General features: G+C 39.5%; 1 protein-coding gene across 7 annotated transcripts in view; it reads left to right on the plus strand.

Moving 5' to 3' along the window:
- Positions 1-15,970, plus strand: part of LOC134356877 (FYVE, RhoGEF and PH domain-containing protein 3-like) — a 269,626-nt gene that overhangs the window by 86,574 nt on the left and 167,082 nt on the right. Inside the window, exon 1 of one of the 7 annotated variants that reach the window (XM_063068107.1) lies at positions 2,213-2,234. The exons of the other annotated variants lie outside the window; for them this stretch is intronic. Coding sequence (XP_062924177.1) covers positions 2,228-2,234 — 7 coding nt within the window. The 5' untranslated portion in view covers positions 2,213-2,227. Of the gene's footprint in view, positions 1-2,212; positions 2,235-15,970 lie in introns of those variants that run through there. 7 annotated transcript variants of the gene reach the window in all.

Below are 15,970 nucleotides of genomic sequence, written 5' to 3' on the forward strand. Positions count from 1 at the left end.
TCTTCCAATCCTCTAAGACAGGGTTTCCCAACCTTTTTTATGCCATAGACATCTGCCATTAACCAAGTGCAAGCAGATGTGCAGTTTAAATTGGCATGGACTCCAGGTTGGGAACCTTTGCCCTAAGAATATAGAACAGTCTAACACAGGAACGCGCCCTTGGTCTGAGCTAGCCACAATGCCAACTTAAACTGCACATCTGCTTGCATTTGTTTTAAATCCTTCAATTCTCCACCTGTTTATGTGCCTGTCGAGATATCTTTTAAACCTTGCTTTTGTATATGCTTCCACCAACTCATTTGGAGCCATTTGAAAGCTGTAGGTCTTGTCGGGCATGAGTTTTATTTGAGCTAATAAAGGATAGTTAGTGTAAGCAGAGTGGCCATTGTTGGAGTGGGGCAGTATTAGAGTGGCCTGGCTTTGGTTCAACAGGCTTGGTGAGAACAGGAGGAGACTCTAAGTAAGTTTTTTTTCTGTTAGAACATAGTTCATGCACTGACAATGGGTCCTGATTTAGTGGCATGTTCCTTGTGTGAGATGTGGGAATTTTGGGAGACTTCTAGTCTCTCTGATAACTACATCTACATGAAGTACACCGAGCTGTAGCTCTTTAGAGACTGTGTTAAGGAATTGGAAGTGCAGATCGATGACCTTCAACTCAAACAAGAGAATGAGGAAGTGATAGATGTGAGCTACAGGGAGATAGTCACCCCTCAGTTGCAGGAGGCAGGTACCAGGGTGACTATAGGAGAGGAAAAGGGATTAGGCAGCTGGTGCCATTCCCCTTAGTAATAAGCATACCACTTTGGATACTGTTGGGATGATCTGCCAGGGAGAAGCCAGAGTGAGCAGGTCTCTGACACCAAGTTTGGCTCTGTGGCTCAGATGGGAAAGGGGAAGAAGGGGAGTGCAGTAGTGATGAGGGATTCTGGAGTTAGGGGAGCAGACAAGAGATTCTGTGGAAAGGATAAAGATGGCTGAATGGTATGTTGCCTCCCTGGTGCCAGGGTCAGGGATGTCTTGGATTGGGTCTAAGGCATTCTAAATGGAGAGGATGGACAGTCGGAAGTTGTGGTACATATTGGTACCAGTGATATAGGTAGGAATTGGGAGGAGGTCCTGAAGAGAGAATATAGGGAGTTAAGGTAGAAAGTTGAAAAAGGACCCCCAGGCTAGTAATCTCTGGGTTGCAGGCTGTGTCATGCTCCGGTGAGAGTAAGAGGATGATTTGGCAGATGAATGCATGACTGAAGAATTGGTGCAGGGTATATGGTTTCTCATAGTTTTACATACTTTTATCAGGTTGTTTCCAACACTAAAGATAACAATTCAAGTTTGTCCAATATCTCCTTATAGCTAGTACTTTCTAACCTGGTAAGCCTCTTCTGCACGCTTTCCAAAGCCTTCACATCCTCCCTGTAGTGCATCAACCAGAACTGCACGCAATGTACTTCACATATCATCTGACCAAAGTTTTATGCAAACTAGTTTTCTAACTTTTCTACTCAGTATGCTGACCAACGAGACAAGAGGGCTGTGCTCATTCTTAATTAGACTATCTACATGTATGCAGCTTTTGAGGAACTATGGAACTGTATCCCAAATCCTCTATACACCAGTGCTGCTGAGGGTCCTTCCCTTTACTGCATACTTTCGTCTTAAAGTTAACCTCCCAAAGTGCAGCACCTCGCAATTGTCCATGTTAAGCCCCGTCTGTCATTATTCTGACCACATTCTATATTATAATGGTGACTCAGTAGCATACTGGTTTGCTTAATGGCTATACAGTTCCAGTGATTAAGCGTTCAATTCCTGCTGCTATCTATCAGGTGTATGTACGTACAGTACGTTCTCCCCATGAGCATGTAGGTTTTCTCTGGGTACTCCAGTTTCCTCCCACATTCCAAAGACGTAAGGGTTAGGATTAGTAAGTTGTGGACATGCTATGCTGGTATCCTTAGACTGTGTTGGTTGTTGATGCAAGTGACATTTCACTGCATTTTTCGATGTACATGTAACAAATAAAGCTAATCTCTTATTCTTTTCCACTGAGTCCTTTCACAAACTTTCTCACTATCCAGAACTCTGCCAATCTTTGTGTCATCTGCAAACTTGCTTATGAGCTCATCTATATTTTCAGCCAAATCATGTATCTTAAGCAACTGAGATCTCAGCACTGCAGCACTGATTCGTGCTGACCTTCTGTTTTGGGAACTACATCTTGTTTATGAAAGGTATCTTAAGCGTGCAAGGATTCTACATTAAATATTGTCCTTGACAATATGAGGGAAAATATCTGGGATATTGGTAAAGGAGTGGCGATGAATAGTGCTGGGCTAAAGAAATGGTCTGGGGAAGCAGCAGGCAGAACTGAATGCTGAATGTAACCTTGCTGACAATGCCTAGGAACTCTTTCCATTTTAATTTAGAGATGATTAGAGCAGTGGTGGTGGGTCTGGGCAGTGGATTAGCAGTGGAGAACAATAGCTGGATGGTGAATGGCAATTACATTGTGTGTTCAAATATAATTCTCATCAACCGGCTTTGGTGAACAGAGTGAGAGTTATCAGCGTTTGATGCAATCTTGTCAGAGCTAGTTATAGATGTTTTGCACTAAGTCATGATTCTCATGTAAGGAACATCACTTGCATTTGTAAAAGGCATGGAAAATGTAATGGTCTAGTTTAAACACATTCTACATTGTATGACTTGGCATTTTTATTACTTTGCATAATGAATTAAAAAATGTTGCTCCTGTCAGTCCAAGATGAACAATCTGATGTGAATATTGCTTTTGGAAAAGTTTGTTGAAATCTGGATGATGTTCTGTGATGTAACAAGATGCCCATTAGGGATTTCACTCATTAATTGAATGAACTTCCAAGATATGCTTCTGTATCTTGGGAAAATATCAGATTTTGCTTTCACAATAGTTGATTTACTGAAAGTCTGCATGATTACGAAAGGGAGAGTGCATTAAGTTGGAGAGGTGGTTAGTCACAAGTTGCTGTTTTAATTGATGACTAGTATTCATTGAAACTCTAATTGTGTGGGACTGTTTCTTTTATTCCACTAAACAATAATCTCACCAGATGGGTGCATTAAAATTTAATTGCTGTATCAACACATCATTGCACTCTATAGAATTTAGCTTGTAGAATGAAATGTGATTAAATCTGGATTAAACTAGAATTGGAACTCAATTTGAAGCATTGCTGTGCACTTCGACCTGATGATTCAGAGTGTATGCTTACTAGTTGATGTCTGTGGTATGCTTCATATGCATTATGCTTTGTAAGGACACAAGTAAACCCAGTAGTGTGATATTAGGGAGCTTAGAGAATGTATCAATTTTTGCTTACAGAATAATTTACTGAAAGTCTGCATGATTAGAAAGGGAAAGTGCGTTAAGTTGGAGAGATGTTTCTATTTTAGAAAGTTTTTATTTTAATTGATGAAAATATTCAGCAAAACTCTAATTGTGGGGGACTGTTTCTTTTATTCCACTAAACAGTAAGTGAGAAAGGGTATAATAGATCTGTTAGTACTGGGATGATTTCACTCCATATTTTAGAAGCAATTTGAATGTGTTCCAGTGTTTGTGTAGAATAATTTTGTAAGCATGGGGGTAGATCCTTTGAATTGGAAAGCAGCAAGGAAATTTTGTGGAATATTTCATAAGAAGTAGGCCTGGATTTTGGGCTTTTTTTGGGGAATTTGGAGTACAGGGAGAGGAATATAAAGCATATACTGGATGAGTGCCTTAGTGTGACATTCATGAGTCCGAAAAGGTTACTCTAGAGTTGATGATTGTAGATTGATTTTCTTTTGGGGGTCTGGAGTTTTTATTACGTCAATGCAGCAAGGGTCAAAGAGAACATATCCTCAGATCCTATTGGTTTCCTGGTGGTTCACACTACGTCAACATGGCACTGGTGAAACACGGAGCCATATTGCGGGCAGCTTACAATACTTCTAAATATACATCTTCTGAACTACACTCACTGCAATCTGCAGCCTTTAATTTCCTTTTGAGTAATTTAACTAATTCCATAGCGATTTCACGATTTTCCGAAGGTGGCAGTGGACTTAACCCTCAGGAATGCAGGTATGGCACTTTTAAGTGGATGAAGGTATTTGCCATGGCTGGAAGAGAGAGAGAGGAGGGGAGGACTCCAAGCCAAATTAAAACATCGAAGTGTAAAACTTCCTCTTTCCAGCATCTTGTTAGCAAATGTATAGTCACTGGAGAACAAGACAGAGGACCTAAGGGCAGATTACTGTATCAGCGGTAAGACCCAAAGACTTCCTGATAAACCAAATGGATTGTTCCATTCCTGGACCATATTTCAGGAAATCTAACCATCTGACTGTCCTCCTTCTACCTGCATGGCAGAAAAGGCTGAAGAGTGATACTCTAGGGATAAGGACAAAAAGATAGTCAAAAGGAGGCAGATGAGTTGCTATACTTTATGAAAACAGTCATAGACGAGTTTGTCCCCACAAAATCATTAAATCTTCCCCAACCAGAAGCCCTAGATGAACCAAGAGATCTACAGTCTGCTGAGGGCCAGATCAGTGGCGTTCAGGTCTTCTGACCAAGTAAAATACAAGATGTCCAGGTACAATCTCAGGAAAGCCATCTTACGTGCAACATGGCAATCCTGGACCAACTTGAAGCACTAAAGAATGCTCGACAGCTGTGGCAGGTCTTGAATACTCTAACCTCCTACAGAGTGAAACCAAGTGACGTAGGTGACAACAAGGTTTCACTCCCAGATGAACTCAATGCCTTTTATGCTCACCTTGGCCATCAAAATATGTAGCCACCTTCATGAACTTCCACAGTCCCCGACAACAATAGACAATAGGTGCAGAAGTAGACCATTCGGCCCTTCGAGCCTGCACTGCAACAACCTGGGATTTCAGTCTCTGAAGCTAATGTGAGAGCATTCTTTAGGAGGGTGAACTCAAGGAGAGCATCTGGCCCAGATGGGGTACCTGGCCAAGTACTAAAGACCTGTGCTGGTCAACTGGCTGGACTATTCTTTGATATCTTTAATCTCTTGCTTTGACATTCTATTGTACCCATTATACCAGTTCTTTTTCTAAGAAGAATGTAGTAACCTGTCTCAACGATTGTCATCCAGAATCACTTACATTCACTGTGATGAAGTGCTTTGAGAGGTTAGTGATTAGGCATATCAGCTCCTGCCAGAGGAGTGACTTGTATCAGCTCCAGTTTGCCTTATGCCAGAACAGGTCAGCAGCGGTTGCCATTTCATTGGCTCTTCACTCAACCGTGCAACATCTGGACAGTGAAGATGCATATATTAGAATGATTTTCATCGACTAGAGCTCATCGACCAATACGATCATCTCCTCAAAACTAATCAATAAGCTCCTAGACCTCAATGTCTCCCTGTACAACTAATCCTTGAATTCCTCAGTCGCAGGCACACTTAGTTCAGATTAGTAACAACACCTCCTCCACAATTACCATTAACACAGGTGCACCACAAGCTGTGGGCTTAGCCCCCTGCTCTTACTCACTTTATACTTATGACTGTGAGGCTAAACATAGCTCCAATGCCATATTTAAGTGTACTGACAACATTACTGTTGTTGGCTGAGTCAAAGGTGGTGACGAATCAGCATATAGGAGGGAGATTGAAAATTGGTGCCACAGCAACAAACTCTCACTCAATGACAGCAAGACCAAAGAGCTGATTATTGACTATAGGAGGAAGAAAGATTAGTAATAAAATAGATGCAAAATTAATGGAAAAGGTGAAGAAGCCATGTACATCAATTGAATTCTGGATCGTTGCCAATAAAAAAATTTGACTTGTAATGGTGAGTATTTTAACTACTTCCCAGAGGTGAAGAGGGTCAGCAACTTTAAATTCCTCTGAGTTATCATTTCAGAAGATCTGTCCTGAACCCAACACGTAAATGACATTACAAAAAAGTGTGGCAGCACCTCTACTTTCTTCAAAGTTTGTGAAGATTCGGCCTGTCATCTAAAACTTTGACAAACTTCTATAGATGTGCATTGGTGAAGAGCATCTTAACTGCATCACAGCAATCATGGTACGGAAGCACCAATTCCCTTGAATATAAAAGCCTACAAAAGGATTGAATACACCCCAGTCCAACACCATTGAGCACATCCGCATGGAGCACTGTCGCAGGAAAGCAGCATCCATCATCAAGGACCCCCACCTCCAGGTCATGTTCTCTTCTTCCTGCTATCATCAGGACCCACACCACCACAGTCAGGAACAGTTATTACCCCTTAACCATCAGGCTGTTGAATCAGAGGATAACTTCATGCAACTTCACCCAGCCTAACAACATTGAACTGTTCCCATAACCCAGCGGTCCCCAACAATCGGGCTGTGGACCGGTGCCGGGCAGCAAAGCATGTGCTCCCGGGCCACGAGGAAACAATATGAGTTGGCAATATGAGTCAGCTGCACCTTTCCTCATTCCCTGCCAAGCACTGTTGAGCTTGAACGCACGCGAGGTCATTATGCACGTGTCATCCATGTCAGTGCAGGAAGAAGATCAACTCCTCGAGCTTGCAAATGACGACAGGCTGAAAAGTATGTTTGACATAACATCTCTGCCGGCATTCCGGATCAAAGTCAAGGCTAAATATCCTGAGATAGCCACGAAAGCACTGAAAACGTTGCTTCCATTTCCAACATATCTCTGTGAAGCGGGGTTTTCTGCAATGAATGCAACGAAAACTAAATTGCAGAACAGACTGGACATAAGGAACTCCCTTCGAATATCGCTGTCTCCCATCACCCCTCAAGGGCACCATCTCGTTGCAGGAAGCAAGCACAGGGTTCCCACTGATTCAGCGATATTGGTCTGTTGCAAAGATTTTATATGTTCATACGGGGAAAATATGCGCTGTGTGTTTAATATCCAAACGTTATTTAAAATGTTATGATGCTATTGACTTATAAGTGACTTATAATTGACTTACCACTATATTCATGCGAGGGAAATATGTGCTGTGTGTTTAATATTAAGTTTGTTAGATAAGCCCTTTTGAAACAAAATTGAGTGTATTAGCCACTAAAAAGTGACTTATAGTTGACTGATCTTCTATACAAACGATTTGTAGAAAAAAAATCAACACGTATACACATGCGCACACAGGTGCCCGCGCAAGGCTTCATGGTAATTGTAGTCTTCTCAGGGTAAACACAACGTATTTGACTGCTACTCTTGTCCGTTGGCACCCGCCCCCCCCCGCCCCCCCCCCCCCCCCGGGTCGGCCGGTCCGCAAGAATATTGTCAATAATAAACTGGTCTGTAGTGCAAAAAAGGTTGGGGACCCCTGCCATAACCTATGGACTCACTTTCAAGGACTCTTCATCTCATGTTCTTGATATTTATTGCTTATTTATTATTGCGATTATTTCTTTTTGTATTTGCAGTTTGTTGTCTTTTTCACATTGGTTATTTGTCTATCTTTTTGTGTGCAGTCTTCCATTGATATCTTTTGTATTTCTTTGTATTTACTGTGAATACCTGCAAGAAAATGAATTCTGTACTGTAAGTGTACTTTGATAATAGATTTACTTTGAACTTTGAGGAAAGAAAAATTGAGAATATACTTACTGCTGCTTTTTTCATCCATAACTTATGACTTTTCCCAGGAAAATTTTAATCCTTAGAGTTCTCTTTGACTGGTGAAAGGTGAATCAATTTTGATTTAAATTGCTTTTAATCTCTAATTTACAATTGCTTTCAAGTGCAACAATGTATTTATATGGAAGGGCAATATTTGTACACATAGTTGAATTATACATTGATAGTTTAAGAAGTAAAAACATATACAAAATTGCAAAAGAAAATTGGATTGTCCACTATTGTAATGGATCGTCCATGGATGATTTATCTAAGATACAGGAGCAGGTCACAGGTTACCTTTCTCTTATTTTGTATGATTATGGTTGGTCTGGCATATCTTCAACTCCACTTTGCTGCCTAGTCCTTTATAAACCTGATTGTCCAAAGGTTCCATAATTGATGTCAGCCTTGAATGTAATTAATGACCTGGACTTAACAGCCCTTCTGGGTTCCAAAGATTCCCAGTCCTCTGGGAAGTAAATTAAAAGACCCACCACTACACTGTCAAATAACCACTTTTTATTGGCAATGATCCAGAATTCAATTGATGTACATGGTTTCTTTATCTTGGCCATTCATTTTGCATCTATTTTATTACTAAATCTTTGGCGTGTAATGGAAATGCCCCATCAGAGATTATTTATGGATGTTCAATGTGTTTACCTGTAATCCCCTTTTCCTTTGATGTTGACCTGCTCTGTCCATCCTGCATTATCTTCACAGATCCTCAATAATATTTTTGTTTTATACAGTTCCACACCTTTTCCAAGCCTTCTTTCCTCAACAGGATCTATCTTCAACTCTTTTTAAAACAGATGGCATTCAATTTATTGTCATCATGCTTTCCACTGCCATCTTTTCAGTGTATTAAAAGGGAGCCTCCTTTCTTTACCCGCTAGTGAATGTCGTGACCTTCCTACATCCCTAAATGAATGATTTTGAGTGTAAAACCCAACACAGCTGATCCCAAAGACCAGATATGATTTTTTTCCCTGAGTCGCTATTGCTCTAAACATAATGTAATATTTTTTACATTTTTTTCAGATACCTAATCATAATCAGAATCTGTGATCCTTTTTGTATGCTGACAGTTTTTTTGTCAATATATCCTTGAAAGCCCGATTAGCCTGTCAGACTATTTCATTTCATTGCTGTTCTGATGAGCTATCTGGGAATTGTAAGTCAGATTATTTAAATGTAAGGCATATTTAGAACAGTTAGTGTCTTACACTTGGGATTTTTTTGAAGGAGATAAAACTTAATAACTGAATAATAACTTAGAAGTGTCCCAAGATGCTTACTAGAATATTTCAGTGGATAGTTAAATTTGAGCCCTGTTGGCATTTTTAAAGATGGTGACCCGGGTTCAATTCCTGCTGCTGCCTGTAAGGTGTTTGTACATTCTCCCTGTGGCAGTGTGGGCTTCGACCCACAGTCCAAAGACATACCAGTTGGTAGGTAATTGCTCATTGTAAATTATCCTGTGATTAGGCTAGGATTAAATTGGGGGTTGTTGGGTGGCATGGCGCGAAGTGCTGGAAGGGGCTATTCTGAGATGTATCTCAATAAATAAATAAATATTGCTTTTCTATTGTTAGTTTTCATATTGTGAATCTAAAGGTTTGCCAATCCTGTGTCACTCTCATTATTATCAGATTTTTCATCAACAGCATGCAGATTAGTGCTCTTCATGAACTTGACTTTTCAGCTTTTTCTCTTCCCTGTGCACTCAATTTATATTTGTCTGCCCGACATACTCCTTGTATGTGTCCTGCTGTGTTGCATTTGTTGTATCGTATCTGTTAAATAGGGGCTGTGGACAATTCTGATTTGTTGGAGAATGGACGTGAAAGCACAGAGGAACATCTGGAGAAATTTCTGAAACGCCCATTCACTGCTCTCGTTACTGTGTGGTCGGGAATCTTTCGGAGGGTAGGCTTCAAAATCCCCGGCCTTGCCTGCTTTTGGCGACCGAGAAGGAGGTTGAATCGTTCGGACAGAGATGGCGCTCTGTACTCGGTGTCGGAGAACTGATCGGAGCCTGAAGTTTTCGGATAACTCAGAGTTGGATTGTGGTCGACAAGGCAGGGAGAGTTTTTCTTCCTTCTCCCGTCTGCATGAGATGTGGGACATTTGAGAAACTTTGAACTTTACTGTGCTCATGGACTTCTTCATCAAGTTATGGTATTGTTGCACTGTTGTAACTATATGTTATAATTATGTGGTTTTGTTAGTTTTTTTCAGTCTTGGTCTGTTCTGTGTTTTGTGATATCGCACCGGAGGAAATAATGTATCATTTCTTAATGCATGCATTTCTAAATGACAATAAAAGAGGACTGCCTGTCTTCATAATCTAAAAGTTTCAGCTTTAAATCTACATTGGCCTAGTGTATGCGAGCCCCTGCCATAACAGTAACACAATTTGGCCAGTGCACTTCTGTTTAGACGCTGCAATTTTGTTCATGCTATTTTCATCATTAACTCAACTCAATTATGTCTCGCTCTGCTGTTTCTATTGACACAGCGATTTCAACTGCTCTTTTAAATGTGAGTTGTGCTTCAGTTAGGAGCTGTTTTTGAATGCTTTCTTGTAAGATTCCACAAACTTAACAATCTCAGTGCATCATTAAATCCATTGCTGAACTGACAGTGCTCAGACAATCTTTTCAATTCTGCCACAAATGCTGAAATAGACTCCCCTTTCTTTTGATTCTGCTTATGAAACCTAAAGCATTCTGTAATCTGGTTTTGGTTCTAAATGTTCTTGCATTACTTTTACAATATTAGCAAAGCTCATTTTGGTTAGTTTGGTTGGAGCCGTTAAATTTCTAAGCAAACCATTTGTCTTTAAATCCAATGCACTCAGCAAAACTGCTACTTGTTTTTCATTGACTATTCCATTTCCTTCACTGCTCAATCCATTCCGTATACAAGTCTATATTGAGCTGACATTCTATATTGAGTTGGAGTTTATAGCTATGCAGAGAGGAGTGTTGAGTATTAAATAATTCAGTAGTATTTGAGTAACATTGTAAGTATATTGTTTGACTAGGCATTCTTGTTCATTTAAATAATTCATTATAGGTTATATGCAAAAGTAAGTGAAGTGCATATGTCATGACGTTACCACATGATATGTGTGCTCGTCACTTAAAGTAAATATGGTTAGACTTGCATTCCCGCCTCTGTGTTTTTTGCTTTTAATTAAATTTATGTTTCAGAGTTGCAAAATAAAACACCTTTATTCTAGCTTCTAATAATTAAAGTATCTGTATCATTATATACTTCTTGCACCCTACAATTATAGGTTTTTAAGAAAGAAATGTGTTTATTTTCCCATGCAAGATGTAGCGGATTGAATGCCAACCATTCTGATGTTCAGTTGCCCATTTTAGAAATTTAGTGATAGCTTTCTTTATCTTCCGCATTAGTTTATTATTAACAAAGTAAACTTTATTCATGATAAATTATTTACAAGAATAAACCATTCAGTGCTTTTCATTCTTTACATTGATAGTTAAAGCTTTCCGTACTGTTGTATTACGTTCATACATAACAAGAGTACAACTGCCACTCATGTGGCATGTGTAGATGGCATCCTGATACCAATTGTAGTACTGCTGCCTCACGGCTCCAGTGACATGAGTTCAGTCCTTTCTTCCAGTGCTGTCTGGTTGGAATGTTCACATTCTCCCTTGACCGGCTGTGTGTGTGTTTCCTCAGAGTGCTCTGGTCTCCTGTCACATGACAGTGATGTACAGGTTGGTAGGTTGCATTGGTCACTGTGAATTGCTTCCAGTGGATAGGTGTGTGATGGATGTTTTGGCAATGTGGGGAGAATAGGTCATAGGGAAAATTAAGGGCTGGGTTGGAAAGGAATTAAGCCAGTTGTTGCCTCTAAAGAAAAACAATACTAGCAAATTGTTGCCTGGACCTGATGACCTGCATCTGAAGATATTAAGAGAAATGTCTGCAAAAATAATGTTTGCAGTAATCATCATCTTTCAATTTGCAATAGATTCTATGATGATCTAATAGGTTTGGAACACTTCAGATTTAATGTGCCTTCTCAAAAGGAAATGAGAAAGCTGAAAACTGGTTGATAGACTAAGATTTATCTTTGGGAAAATGCCAAAGTCCATTGCAGGGCATTTTTACCTCCCTACAGCCCATTTTCTTATGTATCTTTGTATCATGTAGTAAGTAAAATTAGCTACAATACCCTAGGCCCCTTCACCTAAAGCCATTCATTTCAACTGTAAGTAGTTGAGATCCCAGCACATGGGGCACTGTATCCTACTTTTAATTTTATTAAAGGAGAATCTATTTGAATTAGATGTTGTGCTGGGAGGGCTTGCAGGGCTGCTGCTTGAGTTGAAAGGATTATCAAATGAAAAAAACTCAGCGGGTTGGGTCAGTAATCACTTGCAGTTTAGAAGAATAAGGAATCATTTAATTTTGACAGGGCTTGACAGGCTAGATGACGTTTACTCTTGCAATGAAATCAAGAATGAAGGGCATAGTTTCAGGACGAGGGATCACCTGCTTTAGAAGGAGGTGAGGATAATTTTTTTTTGAGAGGTTGTGAATCTTTTGTGAATCCCAGAAGCTGAATATTTGAGGCTGAGACAGATTTTCAGATGATATGGGGGTGCTAGGAACAGACAGGAGTCAAAGCCAAGATCAGCTTAGCCGTGATCTAATTGAATAATGGAGCAGGCTCAAGGTGCCATATGGCCTCTTACTCTTGTTTCTTGTGTTCTTACAATTTGATGCCATCTGTAACTTTTATATTACTAATGGTTTTGGAATCCCATTTTTTTCCCTGCAGAACCATACATCACAGAAACAGGCCCTTTGGCCCATCTAGTTCATGCTGACCTGTTCTTCTGCCTAGTCTCACTGATTTGCACCTGGACCATGACTCTCCATGCCCCTACCATCCATCTACTTATCCAAACTTCTCTTAAATGTTGCTATCAAACCTGTATCCACTACCTCCACAGCCAAATCATTCCGCACTTGCACCACTGTCTGAGTGAAGTTCCTCCACAGGTTCTCCTTAACTATTTCAATTTTTACCCTTAACCTATGACCTCTACTTCTAGTCTCACTCAACTTCAGTGGAAAAAGCCTGCATGTATTTACCCTGTCTATACTCCTCATAATTTTGTATGCCTCTATTAAATCTCCTCTGATTCTCCAGGGAAGGAAAAAAGTCTTAAACTCATTCAGCCTTTCCCTGTAATTTAGGTCCTCAAGTCCCAGCAACATCCTTATAAATTTTCTCTGTACTCTTTCAATCTTATTGAATCTTTCCTAAAGGTAGGTGACCAGAACTGCACTCCAGATTTGGCTTCACCAAAGTCTTAAATCCAGGCCTTACACACCACTTCCGCTGGCTGCTTGTTGTGCAGACACACGGCCCTTTGAGGGAAGAAGTTTCCCCTCGTTCCTCTTAAATATTTCATCTTTCACCTTTAACCTAGGACTTCTAGTTCTACTCTCACCTGATCTCACTGAAAAGAAACAGCAATATGTTTACCCATCTATACTCCTCATAATTTTGTATACCTCTATAAGATCTCCCCTCATTCTCCTGTGCTCTAGGAAATGAAATCCTAACCTATTTGACTTTTTTCTATAACTCAAAGTCCCGGCAGCATCATCATAAATTTTCTCTGTACTCTTTCCATTTTATTGATATCTTTCTTGTAGATAGGTCTTGTAGAACAATTTTTAATAACAGTCTTTGAACATTTATTCTTTTGTCTGAGAGCTACCTTTGCTATCCAATTTGCTACAAAATGGGTGTCAAGATCTCTGAGGATCTAACCTGGTCCCAGCATATTGATGCAGCTATAAAGAAGGCAAGACAGTTAACAAATACACTCAAATACTTCCATAGGTGTACTGTGGAGAGCATTCTGACAGGCTGCATCACTCTCTGGGTTGGGGAGAGGGGTTGCTGCTGCACAGGACCGAAAGAAGCTGCAGAAAGTCATAAAATTAGTCAGTTCCATCTTGGGTGCTAGCCTCCGTAGTACCCAAGACATCCTCAGGAAGGCAACATCCATTATTAAAGACCCCCCCCCCCCCATCACCCAGGGTGTGCCCTATTCTCGTTGTTACTGTTAGGAAGGAGGTACAGAAACCTGAAGGCACACAGGCAATGATTCAGGAACAGCTTCTTCCCCTTTACCGTATGATTCCTAAATGGACATTGGACCCATGAATACAACCTCACTTTTTTAAAATGTATATCATTTCTGTTTTTGCACTATTTTAATCTATTTAATATACTGTACATATATATATACTTCAATTGATTTACTTATTTAATTTCATTTATTTTTCTTTCTATATTATCATGTATTGCATTGAACTGCTGCTGCTAAGTTAACAAATTTTACGACACATGCCTGTGATAATAAACCTGATTCTGATTCTGACATGCCCTGATGTTTTGAACTTAGTCCTGAGTCTATGACGCAGCACTTGTTGAGATTGATACCTTATTTTGGAATGGGTAGGTATTGTTCCAGGAGGGAAAAGAATGGTGCAGACAGAACCTGGAGGTGAATTTGTTGCACAGAATGAAATGATGAACAGTATCGTTGGAAGTAGAGCAGTTCAGCTACAGCACTGATTAGGATTGAGCACTAGAGTGGCTAAGTCATGTTGGTGCAATGGAAGTGGGAAATTTGAACTTGAGCAGTGGAGATTTCTTTAAAGATCTTGAAGAAAAAGCTGGTTGCGGGTAAGGTTGTAGCCATTTATTTTAATAAAGGCCTGTACCTTAGAAGGGCCAGTTTAGATAAAGGGCCAAAGGTTAATTGCTAGCTGAATAAAAGGCAGGGTGGCAAGATGAAGAATACTTTGGAAAAATGAACATGAGGGAAATGGAAGAAACAGTGAAAAAGAAAAGATTTTTGTGATTTAGAGAGTGTAGAAAGAACAGATAAAACTACAACAGCGAAGTGAATGACCTTGACATTGAAGAAGCAACTCTTTTTTTTGCAGTAAAAATGAGACTATAGATCACAGTGGTACCTTTGAGGACAAGCGTATTTTGTGCAGAAGGTCAAAGTACTGGTATATGAATAGCACTTGGTTTGGATGCCTTATTGTGTAAAATGAGCAACTTATATTAGAAATACTATTGCATTATGTGGAGGAAATTACCAGATCAGCCAATTGATTTATTTGATTTTGCTGTTTATTTAGTGTATATTAATAATGTACCACTATAATTCTAGATATGAGCTCATAGTTGTTTTTATTCGGACTATGAAGTGATGTGGCAAGGATTGGTATAGGGTTGCTGTCCATTCAACTTGCCTTTGAGCAGCAACTTAAATAAATCACTTGGTCTTAACTAACCAGACTAAATAAACATCCATATCATCAGCAGACTCTGGGTATACAACTGGTGTGTAGATTCTAGTTTCAAGAACTATTTTTCAGTTTTCTTCAGGATCCATTAAATTTCCCTTTTTCAAAATAGCAGATTGATGGCAGCTACATATTGCTCCGACTAGTTTGGCTAAAATGTAGTAATTTTTTGATATAATAGATTATATTTTCTAACGAAAGATGGAAATGTTTTCTCCATATTGTAAACCGTTTGCTATCCCACTGGTTCTCTATCTCTGTTATGAGCTTCACTGGCACTATTGTAACATTTGGATAATATTTATCAATAACGCTGCTTCGCTTTATAAAAAAGTACTATTCACTATGATTTCAAATATTAAATTGGTTTGATATAGAGTATCTATGGCAACTCCATGATCTTGACCTGAAGGTCGTCAGTCATACTTGTAATTTAAAGATGAAAATAATGAAACGGCATTACTGCCTCTGTTTGAGATTTAATTAAAATGACTGGAACTAAGTGAATGAGACTTGCCTGTGCATTAGCTCTATCGGCCAATACATAACAGTAAATTTATTTGTTTATATGCAATTATTGCAGTATTAATAATCTCTTCTATTTTATTTTGTTTTTAATTTTCGGTTGAATATGTGCAAACTCTCAATGACAGCAGATTGCATTTATCACTTACTCAGAGTGGGAGGTGAAATTATTTAAGTACTGTACTAAGAAGTTCAGAAGATTAATTGAAGTGTTAACCATTTTTAACAGGTGTGAAGACTATTGTTTATCGAATACTGTGATGGTCATTAACCTGAAATTAGTAAAATTAGACTGAAATTAGACGCAGAGATGGCAGAGGAACTGAATGTGCATTTTGCATCAGTCTTCACAGTGGAAGACTTCTGCAGTATACCGGACATTTGAGTGTGTCAGGGA

Source organism: Mobula hypostoma, chromosome 15 (genome assembly GCF_963921235.1).
Source record: "Mobula hypostoma chromosome 15, sMobHyp1.1, whole genome shotgun sequence".
Classification (NCBI taxonomy): Eukaryota; Metazoa; Chordata; class Chondrichthyes; order Myliobatiformes; family Myliobatidae; genus Mobula; species Mobula hypostoma.